The following is a 14,631-nucleotide window of genomic DNA, read 5'->3' as shown; positions in this document are numbered from 1 at the left end:
AATGTAGTGTAGTAAAAATTACAGTATTTATCTCAAAATGTAGTGGAGTAGAAGTACAAAGTTACATTTGTTGAAATACTCAAGTATATGTGAGTAACTAATTACATTCCACCCGTTTACCAGTTGCATTCCCTGACCCTCATTTGACTCTATCTTGCTTAATTTGTACCTTTTTGTGATGCTTTGCAGTCAGTGTTCGTTTCTTTGTAATATCTGTAGTTTCTTTGTCGTAATTTTGCAACTCTTTGTTACTGTTTGTGTCTCAATTATGTTGTTTCCTTGCTTCTCTTTGTGGTTGTTTTGTCTCTTTTTGAAGAAAACACCCAAAAAACGCTGATATGCATACATATAATTTAATGTTAACATCAATGGATCAAAGAGTGAAAGATATATGAAAATAACTTTTACTGTAGATGAGTTGAGATCAAAGCCGCAGGCTACACAAACTGAACTGAGTGTGCAAACCGTCTAAATGTCTACAAAAATGTAAATTCCAGGTTACATTACAACTGAAGGAGTCTGTGATATACATGTATGACTATGAGCCTGTAGCCTTGACGGTGATGGTGACGCTGACAGGCTCTTCTCCAGGGGGAGGGGCTTGGCTGATGGTGGGGGTGGCACTCAGAGGGGAGGTGGTGAGGGGTGAAGCTGCCCGGGGTAAAGCCATGGTGGGACCTTGGGGAAAAGCAGTATTAAAGTTCAGTATCAGGACTAAATATACTGAATAAAAACTAATGGAAGTAGTAGTTTTTATAGGTAATAACACAGAAGTACAATACTATATGAATGTATCTACACAACAAAGGCCTTTAACATTCACAAATGTTTGATAGCACACAAAAATAATCTGCTAATGCATATAGTGATACGTCTAATGCTCTGAATAATAATTTGAGTCTGCTTTTTACCACAACTGAACAAACAACAAGTCCTTTTCCAAATCCACCAGAATGCAGATGTAAAGTTTTCACTGGTGAATCAATAGTTTTAGTTTTGAGTCCAATTGCAATCACATTTACAGTCAAAAATTATGTTTAAATGTATTGCGAACATTTTTTTTATTTTTCAAGACAAAAAGAAAATAAGAAAAGCTCCTTTTGTGTCAGTGTGTCGGTGTCTCTGATCAGCAGCTGGCTGACAGGAACGACGGGGAAAAAGTAAAAACTAGCTCTTACTTCCATTCTACGCGGGTGAAGGGAGGAATAAAACATTTGCTTCCGGTCGCGAAGCAAATTTCCTGTCTTTGTCTATGTGTGACTGCTGTCTAAGATTAGGGCGGCAGTCATATTCGACTCCTGTTCACTTATGAAAAGAGCAAAGAGTCAAAGAAAATTGGCATTTTTGCATCTATTGGAGTTCAATCCGGTGAAATCGCAGCTTCATCCAACAGCAAAGTTTGTGTGCTTGACCCCACTTGTCTGCCATTGGATGCAGTTTTCTCGGTGAAACACTGATTGTTGCTGAGGGTTTTTTACCAGCTTTTTCCTTTCTGATCACCAACAACAGCGCCAGAATCTTTCTGTGTTCTTCAGTTGAGATTTTCCCGTTGCAAAACCAACAACGGCAACAAATGAAATGGACTACAAACCAGCAAACAGATGTCTGTGTGTGTCACATTTACCAAGAATATCGACTTGGCACTTGCTTGGATTCACGTATGTGTGTTTGAGCCTGTGGCCCACACCAGCATCTTATTGCACCAAAGTGACAGTTGCAGGTACAGGCTGCAGCTAGTTAGTTATGTAGTATTTGATTTCAGTTGGACTTTCCTGAAAATTTCAGAAAAACCAAACACAAATGTTTAGATTTTCACGAATATGTGTTTGATGTGGGTTCATCTTGCCTGGACTGGATGATTCACCAATCTCCTCTATTCCTCCCTCTGACCTGCCTACCACTTCGTCCTCCGGGAAGTTGATGTTTTCCCTCGACTGGCTGTGCTGCCTGAACACACAAAAAAAAAAAACTTTCAATGGCACGTCTGTACACATAATTGTCTGCCAGCGTCATAACAAACTGCACAATATTAATTGCTGATATTATTTAAAGACAGTAACACAGATACTCACAAACCAAACAGCATGTCATGTAGTCCTAGGAGAAAATAAAGAATATTAATGCACCATAATGGGGAAAATGTCTCTATTGTTTGGTCATCACGATGTTAGTGTGTGTGTGTGTGTGCATTGGACTCACGAGGATTGTTGTTGCGGTTGCGGATTATGTACACGAGCAGCAGCGCTGTGATGATAGCTGCGATGAGCATCCCGCCTATAGCTGCTCCGATCACAGCAGGGTACACATTGTAGCGTGATTCCGCTGCAACACATCACAGTTACACATTGCAAAATAGTACACCTCTGACAAAACACAGTTACTTGATAAGTGTCTCACTTTTTTTTTTTTTTATTACGTTTCAGCTCCCTCCAGTGGCTCTCAACCCCTCAGCGTTGCTCTTGTACAGTGAAATTCACCAGATTGTTTGGAAATGTGTTCATGGATTTTGGATGAGAAAATTATCACATTAAAGTAAGTCTGTGTCAGGTTTCACTGACTTTGGACTTTTTATCACTTTCACGTTTGCTGCGTTCCAATAAGCATACGTTCATTTTTACAATTGGTTCATACTGCAGCTGCCCATACAAAGTACATACTGTTACATTCTGATGTACAATTGGGGCATACTAAAAATTAGCATACTCAGAAATTGCTCCTTGAATTTTAAGCCTTTGGCTCATACAGTATATGTTACACACAGGATTGTGGATCAGAATAGCCTGAAAAGCAAGCTGACATACTGTAAAATATGACCAGATCTGGTCAGACATCCCTGTGTTTTCGGCATACTGCAACATACTACATATTAGGAAATACTAAATCATTTTCTGGCATACTAAAAAGTAAGGAAGTATGGGAATTGGAATGCACTCCGTGTTTTATCATTTTCCTGTAATTGTTGTTTCTCACCACTGTGGTCACTGTTCACTGTCACTGTGCGGGTACATTTTCACCTACAGGGGTTGAAAACCACTGGCCTGTCATACCTGACCTACAAGCTTATTTACAGCAATTGTCCTCTCCAGTTCTCCTATACATTGTACTATTTGCTCAAATAGTTTCCAAGAAGAAGCACACAGGGCCATTTAGAGGAGAGGAAAGGAGAAGGGCAGGGAAGGAGGTAAACAGAAAGTGAGTGGAATGTTTCAAGCTGTGAGGTTTGTGAGTTTGCATGTGTTTTTTTTGTTTGTGTATGAGTCTTTCACCTAAGTGGATAACAAAAAAAAGAAAAAGAAAAATGTTAGACGGTCATCAAAGTCATCGTAACAATTACAGCAGAACAGCGGCATCAGTTATGTTTGAATAATCACCTAACTCACCTGTGACCTTTTTAATATGTCACTTTGTTCAATGTTTCTCCTGCCCTTACTCTGTTTGTTAAGACTAACTCAAGTTTCAAGTACATTTACTCAAGTACTGTACTTAAGTACAATTTTGAGGTACTTGTTCCACACAATTAACTTTTATTCCACTACATTTAGCTGCCAGCTTTAGTTACTTTTCAGGTCAAGATAGTAAGATTAACATGAAAAAAAGATCAATGTAAATCATTATGCATGTTTATAAACTCAACCACATAACAATATATTAAGTAGTTAAATAAACCCTACGTTGATGACAGTATAATGCTGCTTACATAAATGCATCAAAAATAATAATTCAATATAGATTTGTAATATACTGAGTGGGGACATTCTGCTGATTTTCGATGCTGATTCTTTTGCACTTTTACTGAGGGAAGTTTTGAATGCAGGACTTTTACTTGTAGTGGATTCATTTCATAGTGTGGTATTAGTACTTTTACTTAAGCAAATGATCTAAATACTTCTTCCACACTATCCCTCCCCTTCAAAAGTCCTGTATCTGACCACCCGCTCTGTTCACTTACTATACCTGGAGTCTTTGCTGCAGAAGGGTGTCCGACGGTGCGGTGGTTGACAGGTGTGATGCGGAACTGGTAGGTAACGGTTGGTGTCAGTCTCCCTACTGTATGACTCCTGACTTCTGGGTCCTCGATGATATTACGGTACCAGACTATCGGACTGATCCTCTCCTCCGTCTCCTCCTTTGAATCGTTGTTGCTGCCTCTCCTTCCCGGTCGCTCAGACATCCATCTGTGCTGCAGGATGAAACCTGTCCATCCTCCTCCTTCTTCATTTTCTACCTGCCACTCCAGCTCCACCTCATTACGATGACGGCTGTTGTACATCACTTTGACCAGGGTCACATTGGGTGGCATGGGGTGCCCTGATAAAGAGACAAAACACAACCAATAAATCCCCCACTATCAACACAACTTGATGTTCTTACATATCAGTTTGGTACGCAGGGCTTGTTGGTGTCCCTGGTGTAGCTTCATTGTTCCAATACAGACATGAGAGCATGGATGGACTGCTAAAAGGGTCTACCGGGCACTGGCCCAGGGGCCCTCCTGACTTTCACGACAAAATGTTACAAAGAGAGACGTGACAAACAGGAAGGGTCTCAAGGTGACTACAAGGTAACACAAAACAGCTATAAAGAGACGGAAAAAAATACAAGGGGGACCACAATGACTATGAAACATAGAACATAAAGAGATACAATTTTACAATGGATACATAACAACTACAAATAGACGCAATAATAAAAAGAGGCTAAATGACTGCAAAGTCACTGTGTCTTGCTTCTGTTTAGGACAGTCAGCGAGGCCATTTCCATGTCTGTTTTCAGGAGCCTACTGCCTCATAATCTGCCCATACATATGACTCTATGGTGACACTGAAATAAACTAAAAACCCTAAATGAAAATGTACTAATACTGTAGAGGAAATTCCATGAAATCAATCTTCTCATCTAGTTCTCAGAAAGAAAGCAATTGTATTTTCCCAATACTTACTCTTGATCACTAAAGTGACATTGATTTCAGTTCCTCCCACTGCGTTTGAAGTGGAGCACCTGTACTCGCCGCTGTCTTGAGTCTCATCTGTGTCTCTCACAGTCAGATTGGCCCATGCAGATGTTCGCAGCAGCGAGTACTTGAAGGTGTCTCGGACGCCCACACCCTGATTGTTAAACCAGGCGATTTCAGTGGCGGGAAGGTAGTTTGCTCTCAGGTTGCAGGTCAGCTGAACGTCACTCCCTTCATATACAGACACAACTCTGCGCTGTGTCAGCAGTACAGGAGCCTCTACAGGTGGCAATGTAGAAATAAATTAATTCACAAATCACTGTAATTTTCCTGTAAGATGCTTGTGACAATGCGCACTGACCAAGTGTGAGCCTGCAGGTTTTGGTTTGGGCCAGAAGTGGATGCTTAGCGTGGCAGGTGTAGGGTTTCCCACTGCGGGCGGTGCCGTAGCGAAGAATCAGGATGTTGGAGTTTTCTTCACCTCCTTTGACGTAGCCACCAGGGCCCTCCCACCAAACCAGAGCTTTTGGGGCCCCTCCATCCCAGGAGCAGGACAGCATTAGATACTCTTTATTGTTAGTCACATAGGCTAAACACTCCGGCTCTGCAGGAGGAACATCTGGTGGAGGGGAAAAGGTTTAAGTGACATGTAACTCATGAGCGTACAGAATTTCCTGTTTTTATTTGTGTTTCTTACATGAACGTGTGATGCACTCTGAAGATTGTTTGAGCGCCACGTGGGAACCAATGCAAGAAAACAAGCTGTTGTTGGACTTCAGGCTTTCAGACGGCAACAAGATGGCAGTGTTGGTCAGTGGATTGGTTTGCTGCCCTGTGTCAGCCTCGGCTTGGCCTGCTCGCTTCAGGTGTCCGCTCCAGTGGAGGGAGGGGGAGGGGAATCCGCCAGGCCAGGAGCAGAGCAGCCTCAGAGTAGTGTGATTCAGAGCCGGCTCCACAGAACAGGAGGGGGAGCCACCAGGTGGGTCTGCGGGGATAAGATACAGCGTAACAAGGCAGTGACGTGCAAAGTGGGGGTAACGTGGGGGTCGGAGAATGTGCCTGTGGTGCTACAATATTCAGACACTTCTTAATATACCATAATAAGAAATATGATTTTCTTTAGATATCTTTTTACTTCTCTTTGATAGAGCTGGGTAACAAATTATTCCAAAGCCTCCAATGTGAAATATGTGTATAAAAAAATAAATGCTCCCTATGTCTTTTTTTTTAGATCAGAAATACATTTTGATTAGCTAGCAGAGATTCATAAATTTCAAATTCATCAAAACAAAAAAAAGGAGTGCAGAATGACAAGCATTGGCCTTCTAGCCAACCAACACTTGCCATGGCTGTGACTTCACAGCAAGGTACCTGCCAGAGAGTCCAATCAACTTCCCAGACGGCCCGAACAGGAGAATAGGTCTGCAGCACTTCCACACTCTGCTGTGGTGTGTGTGTGTGTGTGTGTGTGGGTCGGTGTGTGTGTGTGGGTTGGTGTGACTGTATGTGCAAGTTTTTCAAGTCTTAGTGAGAAATAAAAAGTTTGAAATATGGGAGATGATGTGCTTAATTGAGTGACAAGTTTAAAACAGAAGAAGACAAGGCAGTTTTTGCACAAGACTGAAAACAGGAGAGGTTTAACTGAAAATGAAAGGATCGATAAGTTGTGTTTACATTGGAGATTCAGTGTAAATAAAGAAGGAAATCAAAGGCGATTAAGATTCTGGATTTGTGTTCTTGTAGTCTTGTTCTACAAATGTAAAATCTGATTTATCATCTCAGTCTTTTACACTCTTTGCCATCTGCAACACCAAGAACACAGGACAAAGGACTGAGTGCAGAGGGTCAGAGAGGAGCAGGAGGACTGATGGTCCAAGGTCAGAGGTCACACTCACAGTAGACAGTCAGGCTGATGGTTTTTTTGGAGCGGGTGTTGAGGTAGGAGTTCTGTGCCAAGCAGGCGTATTCGCCAGTGTGCATACGGAGGATCTTGGTGATGGTAAACTGCGGCCCGGAGTAGACCATGGAGTTGTTGTAGTACCAGACGTACTGACTGATCGGGTTGGACTGGGCTTGACACAGTAAAGAAACAGTCTCTCTCTCCAGGGCTGAATATCCCCGCTCTGTTACACTGTACGGAGTCACATCTATCTGAGGGATGTCCGGTCCAACTGAGGAGAAAGGACATGAACACACCCAATACATGAAGGACACGGACATGTTACCTACACAGCACACCTCCTGCAACAATTGCAAATATTCTCACATCATCTGTGCAGTCTGTTCACAAAGTCCCCATTATCATTAAAATGAATTGATTAATTTTCCAGTTGTACAACAGGAATTTATCAAGTTAAAGGAAGTTAAAAAATAAATAAATACATAAAATGATTAAATGGTTAAAGAAAGTTTTATTATAATCTTACATAGTTAAGAATCTCCACGTTCACCTGCCCCTTGATGTCCAAAGTTCCCTTTTATCAATTTTATTTTATTTTACTTTATTTTGAAGGCCTGCCAGTGACCCTCATTGAGAAGAAAGTTTTTACCATTATTAATAAATTAGCTATAAATAAAATGACCTGGCTGTTGTCAGTCAGTTTACATCGCAGGATCACCTGCGGCAGGTGAAAGGTCATCATGTGACGTAGCCTATGTTCTGCTAACGTGCAGCTGTGACGTAGGACGCAGCAGACACACCACTATTAACAACTATTAAATTTAAATTCGAAAAAAATCTTAAATTTTCATAAAAACTCCTTGAATGATCCTACATGCAACATTTAAGTTTTTAAAGGAGACATATTATGCTCGTTGCAGGTTGATAGTAGTATAATTGTATGTTTACATGCTTTAATGAAGGGCTGATGATAGGTCGATATGACCACAAATCAATGTCATGATTAATTGAATTTTAACATATTTTAACATGTTTGTTTTTTGCCCTAATAGTTCACTGACATGATCTCTACTGCAAATATACTAAACTATCAAATTCTAAATTTCTAATAAAAGAGTGGATATCTAGATAACACACACAGGTGAACAAGTAGGCGAACCAACTGAAATCAAAGCATCTCTTGAAATGAAAACGCAGATGATTGTAGAAATCAGCTCCAAAACAGTAGAAAAAAACAACTTGCATTTCTTGCAAACATTTTTTCTGCAGTGTTCCTTTTGTCGTCTTCCCTAAAGGCAAAATGTGTCTAAAGTTGTGTCTCGAGTTGCACAAAAAAATCAAAATTACATCAGTTAGAGGTTCTGAATTTCAGTTTCCTAAATTTCTCTGCTGGGATGAATAAAGTATATCTTATCTTATCTTATCTTATCTTATCTTTTCTTATCTTATCTTATCTTATCTTCATTGAGGATTGTAACGAAACATTAATTTAACAAAACCGAAGTTCTACCCCAAAACTCCCCATAAAGTACTCACAGATGGTGTCCAGCCATAACCGGTTAGACCTCTCACTGTTGACAGGGTTGCTGGCCACACAGCGGTACCAGCCAGTGTGGTTGCGGTTGACCTCTGTCACGTTGATAGCGCTGGTGTTGCTCTTTGCAAAGTCTGTGATGATGGAGATGTTGCCCTTGCGGATCTCATGCTGCCACACATACTGGATTGGTCCGGTCCCATTGTCCAGATTGCATCGCATCCACATTGTCGACCCTTCCACTGGAGACGCATCGCTCATCAGGAGGTAAGGCTTACTGACGGGAACTGTGTTCAAGTAACATAAGAAGACATGTTTGTTGTGCCTGATGAACACAGGCCTTTCTCTGTTCCATTCAAGTGTTTCAGTGAGAGGGACAGTGAGCCAGCATGCACAATACCAGGACCCTGGTGTCAAAGCAGCTAAATGGATCACTGCCATCATTAATTTAATTATTTACACCCATAGGAACAGAATAATTCTACAATGGACATTGAAGTGTTTGCCCTGGTCACCAGCCTGCCGTTGGGCTCATTACCAACTATTTAAGCATGATGGAATTGGCAAACTATCCAGCTAACTAGCTAGCAGATGGCTAGCTAGTAGGTCACGTGTGTCAGCTCAGAATGGTTATAGAAAATGAGAACACCAATCCAGTTTTAATCCTACAACCCTAATTGTGAAAGGTAAAGAAAAACTGTCTTTGTATTGTTTTCACTGTAATATATATTGCAAAAGATGAGCAAATCCTTTAATGAACGTCCCAATCACAAACTGTATATAAAGACAGTCAGTGTGAGGCTCTCCACAGGTGAAAAACTTCTCCATTGCTGCCTGGTGGTATGCTGCAGAATAGGTTATAAATCCCACCCCTCCATGTTAGTGGATGGAACATGATTTGGACATCGATTTTTCCGAAATATGTCATTTTTGGTAGTTCTTATCACGCTAATGTTGTGTTCATTTGTCCTGATAAGTTTGGTTTTAATTATTTATTTGATTCTATAAAACAGGGGCATCAAAATGTCCTCTGTGAAATAGCCAACCCCCACCCCCCAGCTAGGCTCATGCCTGAAGAAAGTAAGTGTATCAGAGTGTGTGTAGTCTTACCTCGGACAGTGAGGTGAACATAGTAGTAGTAGACTTTGGGCTCCCCTACTATGTCATAGAAAGCCTGGCAGGTGAACAGACCGTGTGCAGCCCGAGGCAGTTTTTCAATGCTTAAAGCTGCGCTTTTTGAGATGACCGTGATCTGCCCAAGCGTCTTGGCCAGCTTCTGGATTTTCTGTCCTTTCCCCAAATCGTACACCACAGCTTTTATACCATCAGTTCCGGGCTTGGTGAAGCTCCATAGGTACATGTCAGGTAAGGTGGGGCCGCACTCCAAGATCACCGCTTTGCCCACCACCCCGTACACACTGGAGTCCCGGTACACCACCTCTGAGTAGGGACTGACATTCAGCACTAAGGGAGAGAGAGGATACACCAACCTGTTCTCAATCCAAACACATCAGATGTTGACATTTGGTCAGTGCCCCTTGGTGTCAGACACAACGGGACGGATGAGGAAGTCTTTAGCATTTGTATTTACCCCAATGAACACCCATCAGGGTCATGATTCAATTCTATTAAAGTTGTTTTGGGCAAGTAGAAGTGGTTGATAGGTCAAATGAACCCTGGATTTTCACCCAGAAGTCTTGTGTTCATTTCCCTTTTGAAATCAAGAGTCAATGTTGTTAAGTTAACCTGTAAAACGTCACAATAGGCCTTTCACTATAACTACTTTTGTTATATTGTCCAAGAAAATATATATAGAAAATACCAATTGATGTCATTGATATGATGATATGATGAATATAAAACGATTATGATGCAAGTACATCCTTTTGAAGAGCAGAAATTACAGTCAAACGTGTCTTGTGTTTTATTTTTGTTTATTGGGCTTACGCGCTCTGACAGTTATGCTTAGACACTGTGCCCAGGTCTTATACTAAAAGGGTAAAACCTGCTGATGGTTGGGAATCAGGTTGGTTAAAATGTTGGTGACATTACTAACTAAACAAACCTGCATGCAAAGAGATATCAAGGTAAACCAAATTCTTTTCTTTTTTCCTAACCTTAACAAAGTAATTTTTTCGGCTTTTATTTTTAAAAGTCACCACATGTAACAAGCAGAAAACTGACATGCTTGTTACATTTCAAAAGCGAGTTTAAAGAATCACCTGGTCATCCGAATCTGACGCTGGGGAGCAATGCACAAGCCTTGATAGAACACAAGTTTGCAGTGAGAATGTGTCGCATACAAGGACAAAGCAACCGCCCGTGTGTGTGTGCGTGCGTGTGTGTGTGATTGTGTGTGCATCTGGGAGCGTCTGTGTGCGTGAAGGAAAAGAAGATGGTGGTGTCGAGTCCCCCTGCCAGTGTTCAGTTGCAGGATTGATTACACTGTCAGTTTTAGACCCACTGTAATAGTTCAATAAGGAATTTCAATACCGATAACCCGATTAGTCAAATTATTTTTCCAGTCGCATTCAATTTATCAACCATCCCTTGCTTTCATAGCTTTTTTCTTTCTCTGTTACCCCCAAAGTAACTTTTAGTGCATCAAACTGTGTTTCACTATCAAACAAAACATATCTATCTATCTATCTATCTATATATATATATATATATATATATATATATATATATACACACACACACATATATGATATATAACTTTAATTAAAAAATAATATATATTAGTTTAATTAAAGCTAGCTTAGAATTGAACAGTAATGACACTATATGGTTTTTCCACCCAAGATTTTAGATGTCCACTGTAAAATTGCCCACTCTGTATATATCATGGCAACAAAAATAAGTTATCCATATGAAACAATTTTGTTTCAATAGCCTATAATTCTCTAAATAGAGAAGCCTATTATCAATATTAGTATGTCAATATATTGTTATGAAACTACAATTTCATATACTATGAAAAATATCTGTACTTTTAAAGTATTTGCACTTGTAGCTTGGTATCAGGTGGCAGATTATAAGAACAAACAGGATTAAGGACAGTTTTACAACTAAATGGGCTTGTCCTGCTGTTGAACACTGCTAAATAATAGCAAAAACAATTTGTTATTTATGTGAAATGTGAATGTGATTTATGCTGCTGTCTTGGCCAGGAATCCCTTTTTAAAAGAGAGAGAGATTTTTAATCTCAAAGGGAATTTTCCTACACAAATTAACTATTTGCTTAATATTTAGTATGTCATGCTGTTCTTCAAATCTTGAATCCGAACATCAGAATAACAACATATTCTTCTGAAAGTCCTTAAATGTGAAATAACTGTTGTCATCCCTTTGTCTTAATATAGTCATCAAACTTTTTAATCATGTTGTATGGAAAATCCACTTTATTCTGCCCCTCAGATGAGTGTAAATGAATCCAGAGACATTGAAAATTCTTACCAATTTTTGTAGAGTTGACCAGGCTGGCAGGTAGAAATAGAAAGGCCAGCCCTAGCAGTTGGGCCACCATGGTATCATGATGATCCAGAGTCCAACAACCTCTTTACTCAAAAAAACTATGTAGCAGAGATGATGAAGGATGCAGCTTTTAAACCCCCCAATCAGCTTCCCTCAGATGCCCAAAGGTTTCTTCTTCTTCTCTCTAAGATCCCGAGTTTCTTGAAGAATCCAGTTGCAGGCACTGACTTCATTAGACTGAGAGTAGGAAGGGATGGAGGGTCACTAAACTGATTTGGGCTCAATTATTCATGTGTTTTTCCTTTCTCTCTATCCCTCTATCCTTCTTTCGTTCTCCTGTGGGGTTAGAATAACACGGTGATACTGACCTCATCTATTATACAGGACAGGTTAGCCTTCCACACACACATACACTTATGCACACGCATTAACTAATATAACTCAACATGAAAGTTGCCATAACACAAGCATTTTCGTGTTCATCAGCACCTCACAATCTATTTTTGTTTTCATATTCATGGTGCAGAACCTAAACTGTGGTGACGTGTGACAGAAGTGTGAATGCTGGTTATTGCTTCATGCAGATTTAAACATCTTTTCAGCCAGCATTACAGTGGATGCACATGAAAAAGAGGGATTATAGGGGGTTTACATCATCTTAGATTTTCTTTTGCCCTTTACTTGTTTCAATATAGGTTTAAGGACAAAACAACAAAAAGAAAATACTATATTTCCCTCTGTTTTTAGTCATCTTAAGCAAAACTAAAGGCTCCAGATTTGAACTTCAGAGGTCACGTAAGGACCACTGAGCAGAGTAAACGCTACTGATGGGATTAGGATTAAAATAGATTTAGAAATCTGGCATCTCTCAGCAATGGACCTCAAAGCGACATGCTGTGACCACAACACTGTACAGGCCACCATTTAAAGATGTGAAGTCGCAGTTAATGAGATGCTGATTCTGCACATCGTGTCCCTTGGAATTATTCTTTTTCAGTGTTTTTTTAAAGATTCCCTAAGGTAAATGATGTGTTTTTTAAAAAAGAAAAAGAGGAGGTGGAACAGTTAAGTGGAGCCGTGTAACGTGAGATGTGCGTCATGAATGAATGCAGGACAGAGATCAGTTTTCCTCACTTGGCAGAGGCTGAAATGCAGCAGAGCCTAAACACACACTGAGTCAGCCACAGATCGAGAAGGGTTTAGTCTATCGGCCATATCCATATAAAAATAGCACAGCCATCAAGTGAAATCACATAAATATGAAAACAGTAATATGTTGGAATAGGAGGATGTAGTGGTTTGTGTGGTTTACCTTGCTGGCAGGGGGTGTTTAGGGGGAGAACTTTGAAGTGGTGTACATCATGTGAACGCTGGGAACCTGAAGATTATTTTGACATGCAGCTCCACACTGTGCGTCAAGGTTTCCCATAAATCTGTGATAAAACTAAGTAACTTTATCAATTATTGTAAATTAAGACACCTGGAGAGGAACTCAATCTTGTGGTTCCAAAAACTGTAGACATTTGGAGACTTCTGTATTTATTTTCGGCATTGTTGTGTGTACTACTGAAAGCCATAGATCCTTTGAATGCTCTAGGTCTCTAGTTTGTGGTTGTAAGGTTTCATGAGGCTGTGATTATCCTAGTGGTCACAACAGGTCATTTTATACAGTGAGCTAAAGAAATGCTCTTTCTACAGTGAACTGGCTACTATGTGGACTAACATCATCAAACATTAATAAAATTGGGCTCATTGAAACCTCAAGCGTCTCAAGAGCTTTCCTGTCAGTTATGCAAATCCATGACTGTTTAAGGACTCAAGTATGCAGAAATATCCAAATAATAAGGCTAAAATAACACATTTGTACTGCATGAGAAAAAAATGCATGGATCTTGCCCAAAAGTGCATAGGACTCGTGGGTACCCATATTAGATATTTTGATTTCAAGGGACTCCCTTGGAGATGGACATTTAGTTATGTGCTCGGAGCAAAGCAGCTTGTTTTGAACTCTTTATATTACGTGGTGAGTCTCTGATGAGGATGAAGTAAAATGAGTCATTAATGGATAGCTATTAGTCATGCATTTCAGAGCACTTTATTAAATCTAATTAGACTCCATACAAAACAAGGCAGGTAGTTTGTGAAAGCAAGATATAACCGGCAACTTTTTGGTTCACTGGAGGCAGCCTCAGCCGTCTCGTAATGAAACAACAATCTCTAAGGCATTGACTATAAAGCTCACTGTGCAGTGTAAAGATGCAGCTGAAGAAAAAGGATATATATATACGTATACATATAACAGGGAGGCTCGAGCATGCTGAGCTGGCCGCTGAAGCTAAAGCTGAACATGAAGGCTGGAAAGTCTGTGATCGCCCCATGAGATCCATGGCTGTGAGTTTGCTCCGGGTGTTGGGAATTCACTGTTAGAGATTTCATCAGCCCACAAAGTCAAGCATGAAACTCTGACAGAAACTGTAAATGATGCCATTTTTAGCACAACACAAAACAAACATGCTTTGGGTTGTTTTAAGGCAGTAGGGTGTTAAAACATCAATGCTAGAGTGAGGGAAATATAATCACTGCAGCCAAAAACTTTTATATAAAGGGATATATTTTGTGGAAAGAAAACTTCCAAAATACACATTATGGTGTTTATTTTACTGCAATTTGTCTATTTGTGTCTGTCGATTTCTCTTAATTCACAGAAATCTGCATAAATAAAATAACACATATTCAAAAAAACTAAAGTAGAAGTGAGTAGAAGTAGAA

General features: G+C 40.1%; 1 protein-coding gene across 1 annotated transcript; it reads right to left on the bottom strand.

Moving 5' to 3' along the window:
* Positions 1–334: 334 nt before the first annotated feature.
* Positions 335–10,001, bottom strand: LOC131986240 (V-set and immunoglobulin domain-containing protein 10-like 2). The gene is made up of 13 exons (XM_059351092.1): positions 9,977–10,001; positions 9,496–9,849; positions 8,388–8,672; positions 6,847–7,122; positions 6,742–6,753; positions 5,649–5,936; positions 5,313–5,570; positions 4,940–5,230; positions 3,955–4,308; positions 2,200–2,322; positions 2,073–2,097; positions 1,847–1,947; positions 335–678 (listed from the first exon to the last, which is right to left on the bottom strand). The coding sequence occupies exons 1-13, from the start codon at positions 9,999–10,001 to the stop codon at positions 539–541; spliced, it is 2,532 nt and encodes an 843-aa protein (XP_059207075.1). The 3' UTR covers positions 335–538.
* Positions 10,002–14,631: the final 4,630 nt, after the last annotated feature.

The sequence above is a fragment of the Centropristis striata genome, chromosome 15 (genome assembly GCF_030273125.1).
Source record: "Centropristis striata isolate RG_2023a ecotype Rhode Island chromosome 15, C.striata_1.0, whole genome shotgun sequence".
In the NCBI taxonomy this organism is placed as follows: Eukaryota; Metazoa; Chordata; class Actinopteri; order Perciformes; family Serranidae; genus Centropristis; species Centropristis striata.
Note: the sequence above shows the minus strand (reverse complement) of the source record. Positions and strands in the feature narration are given on the sequence as shown.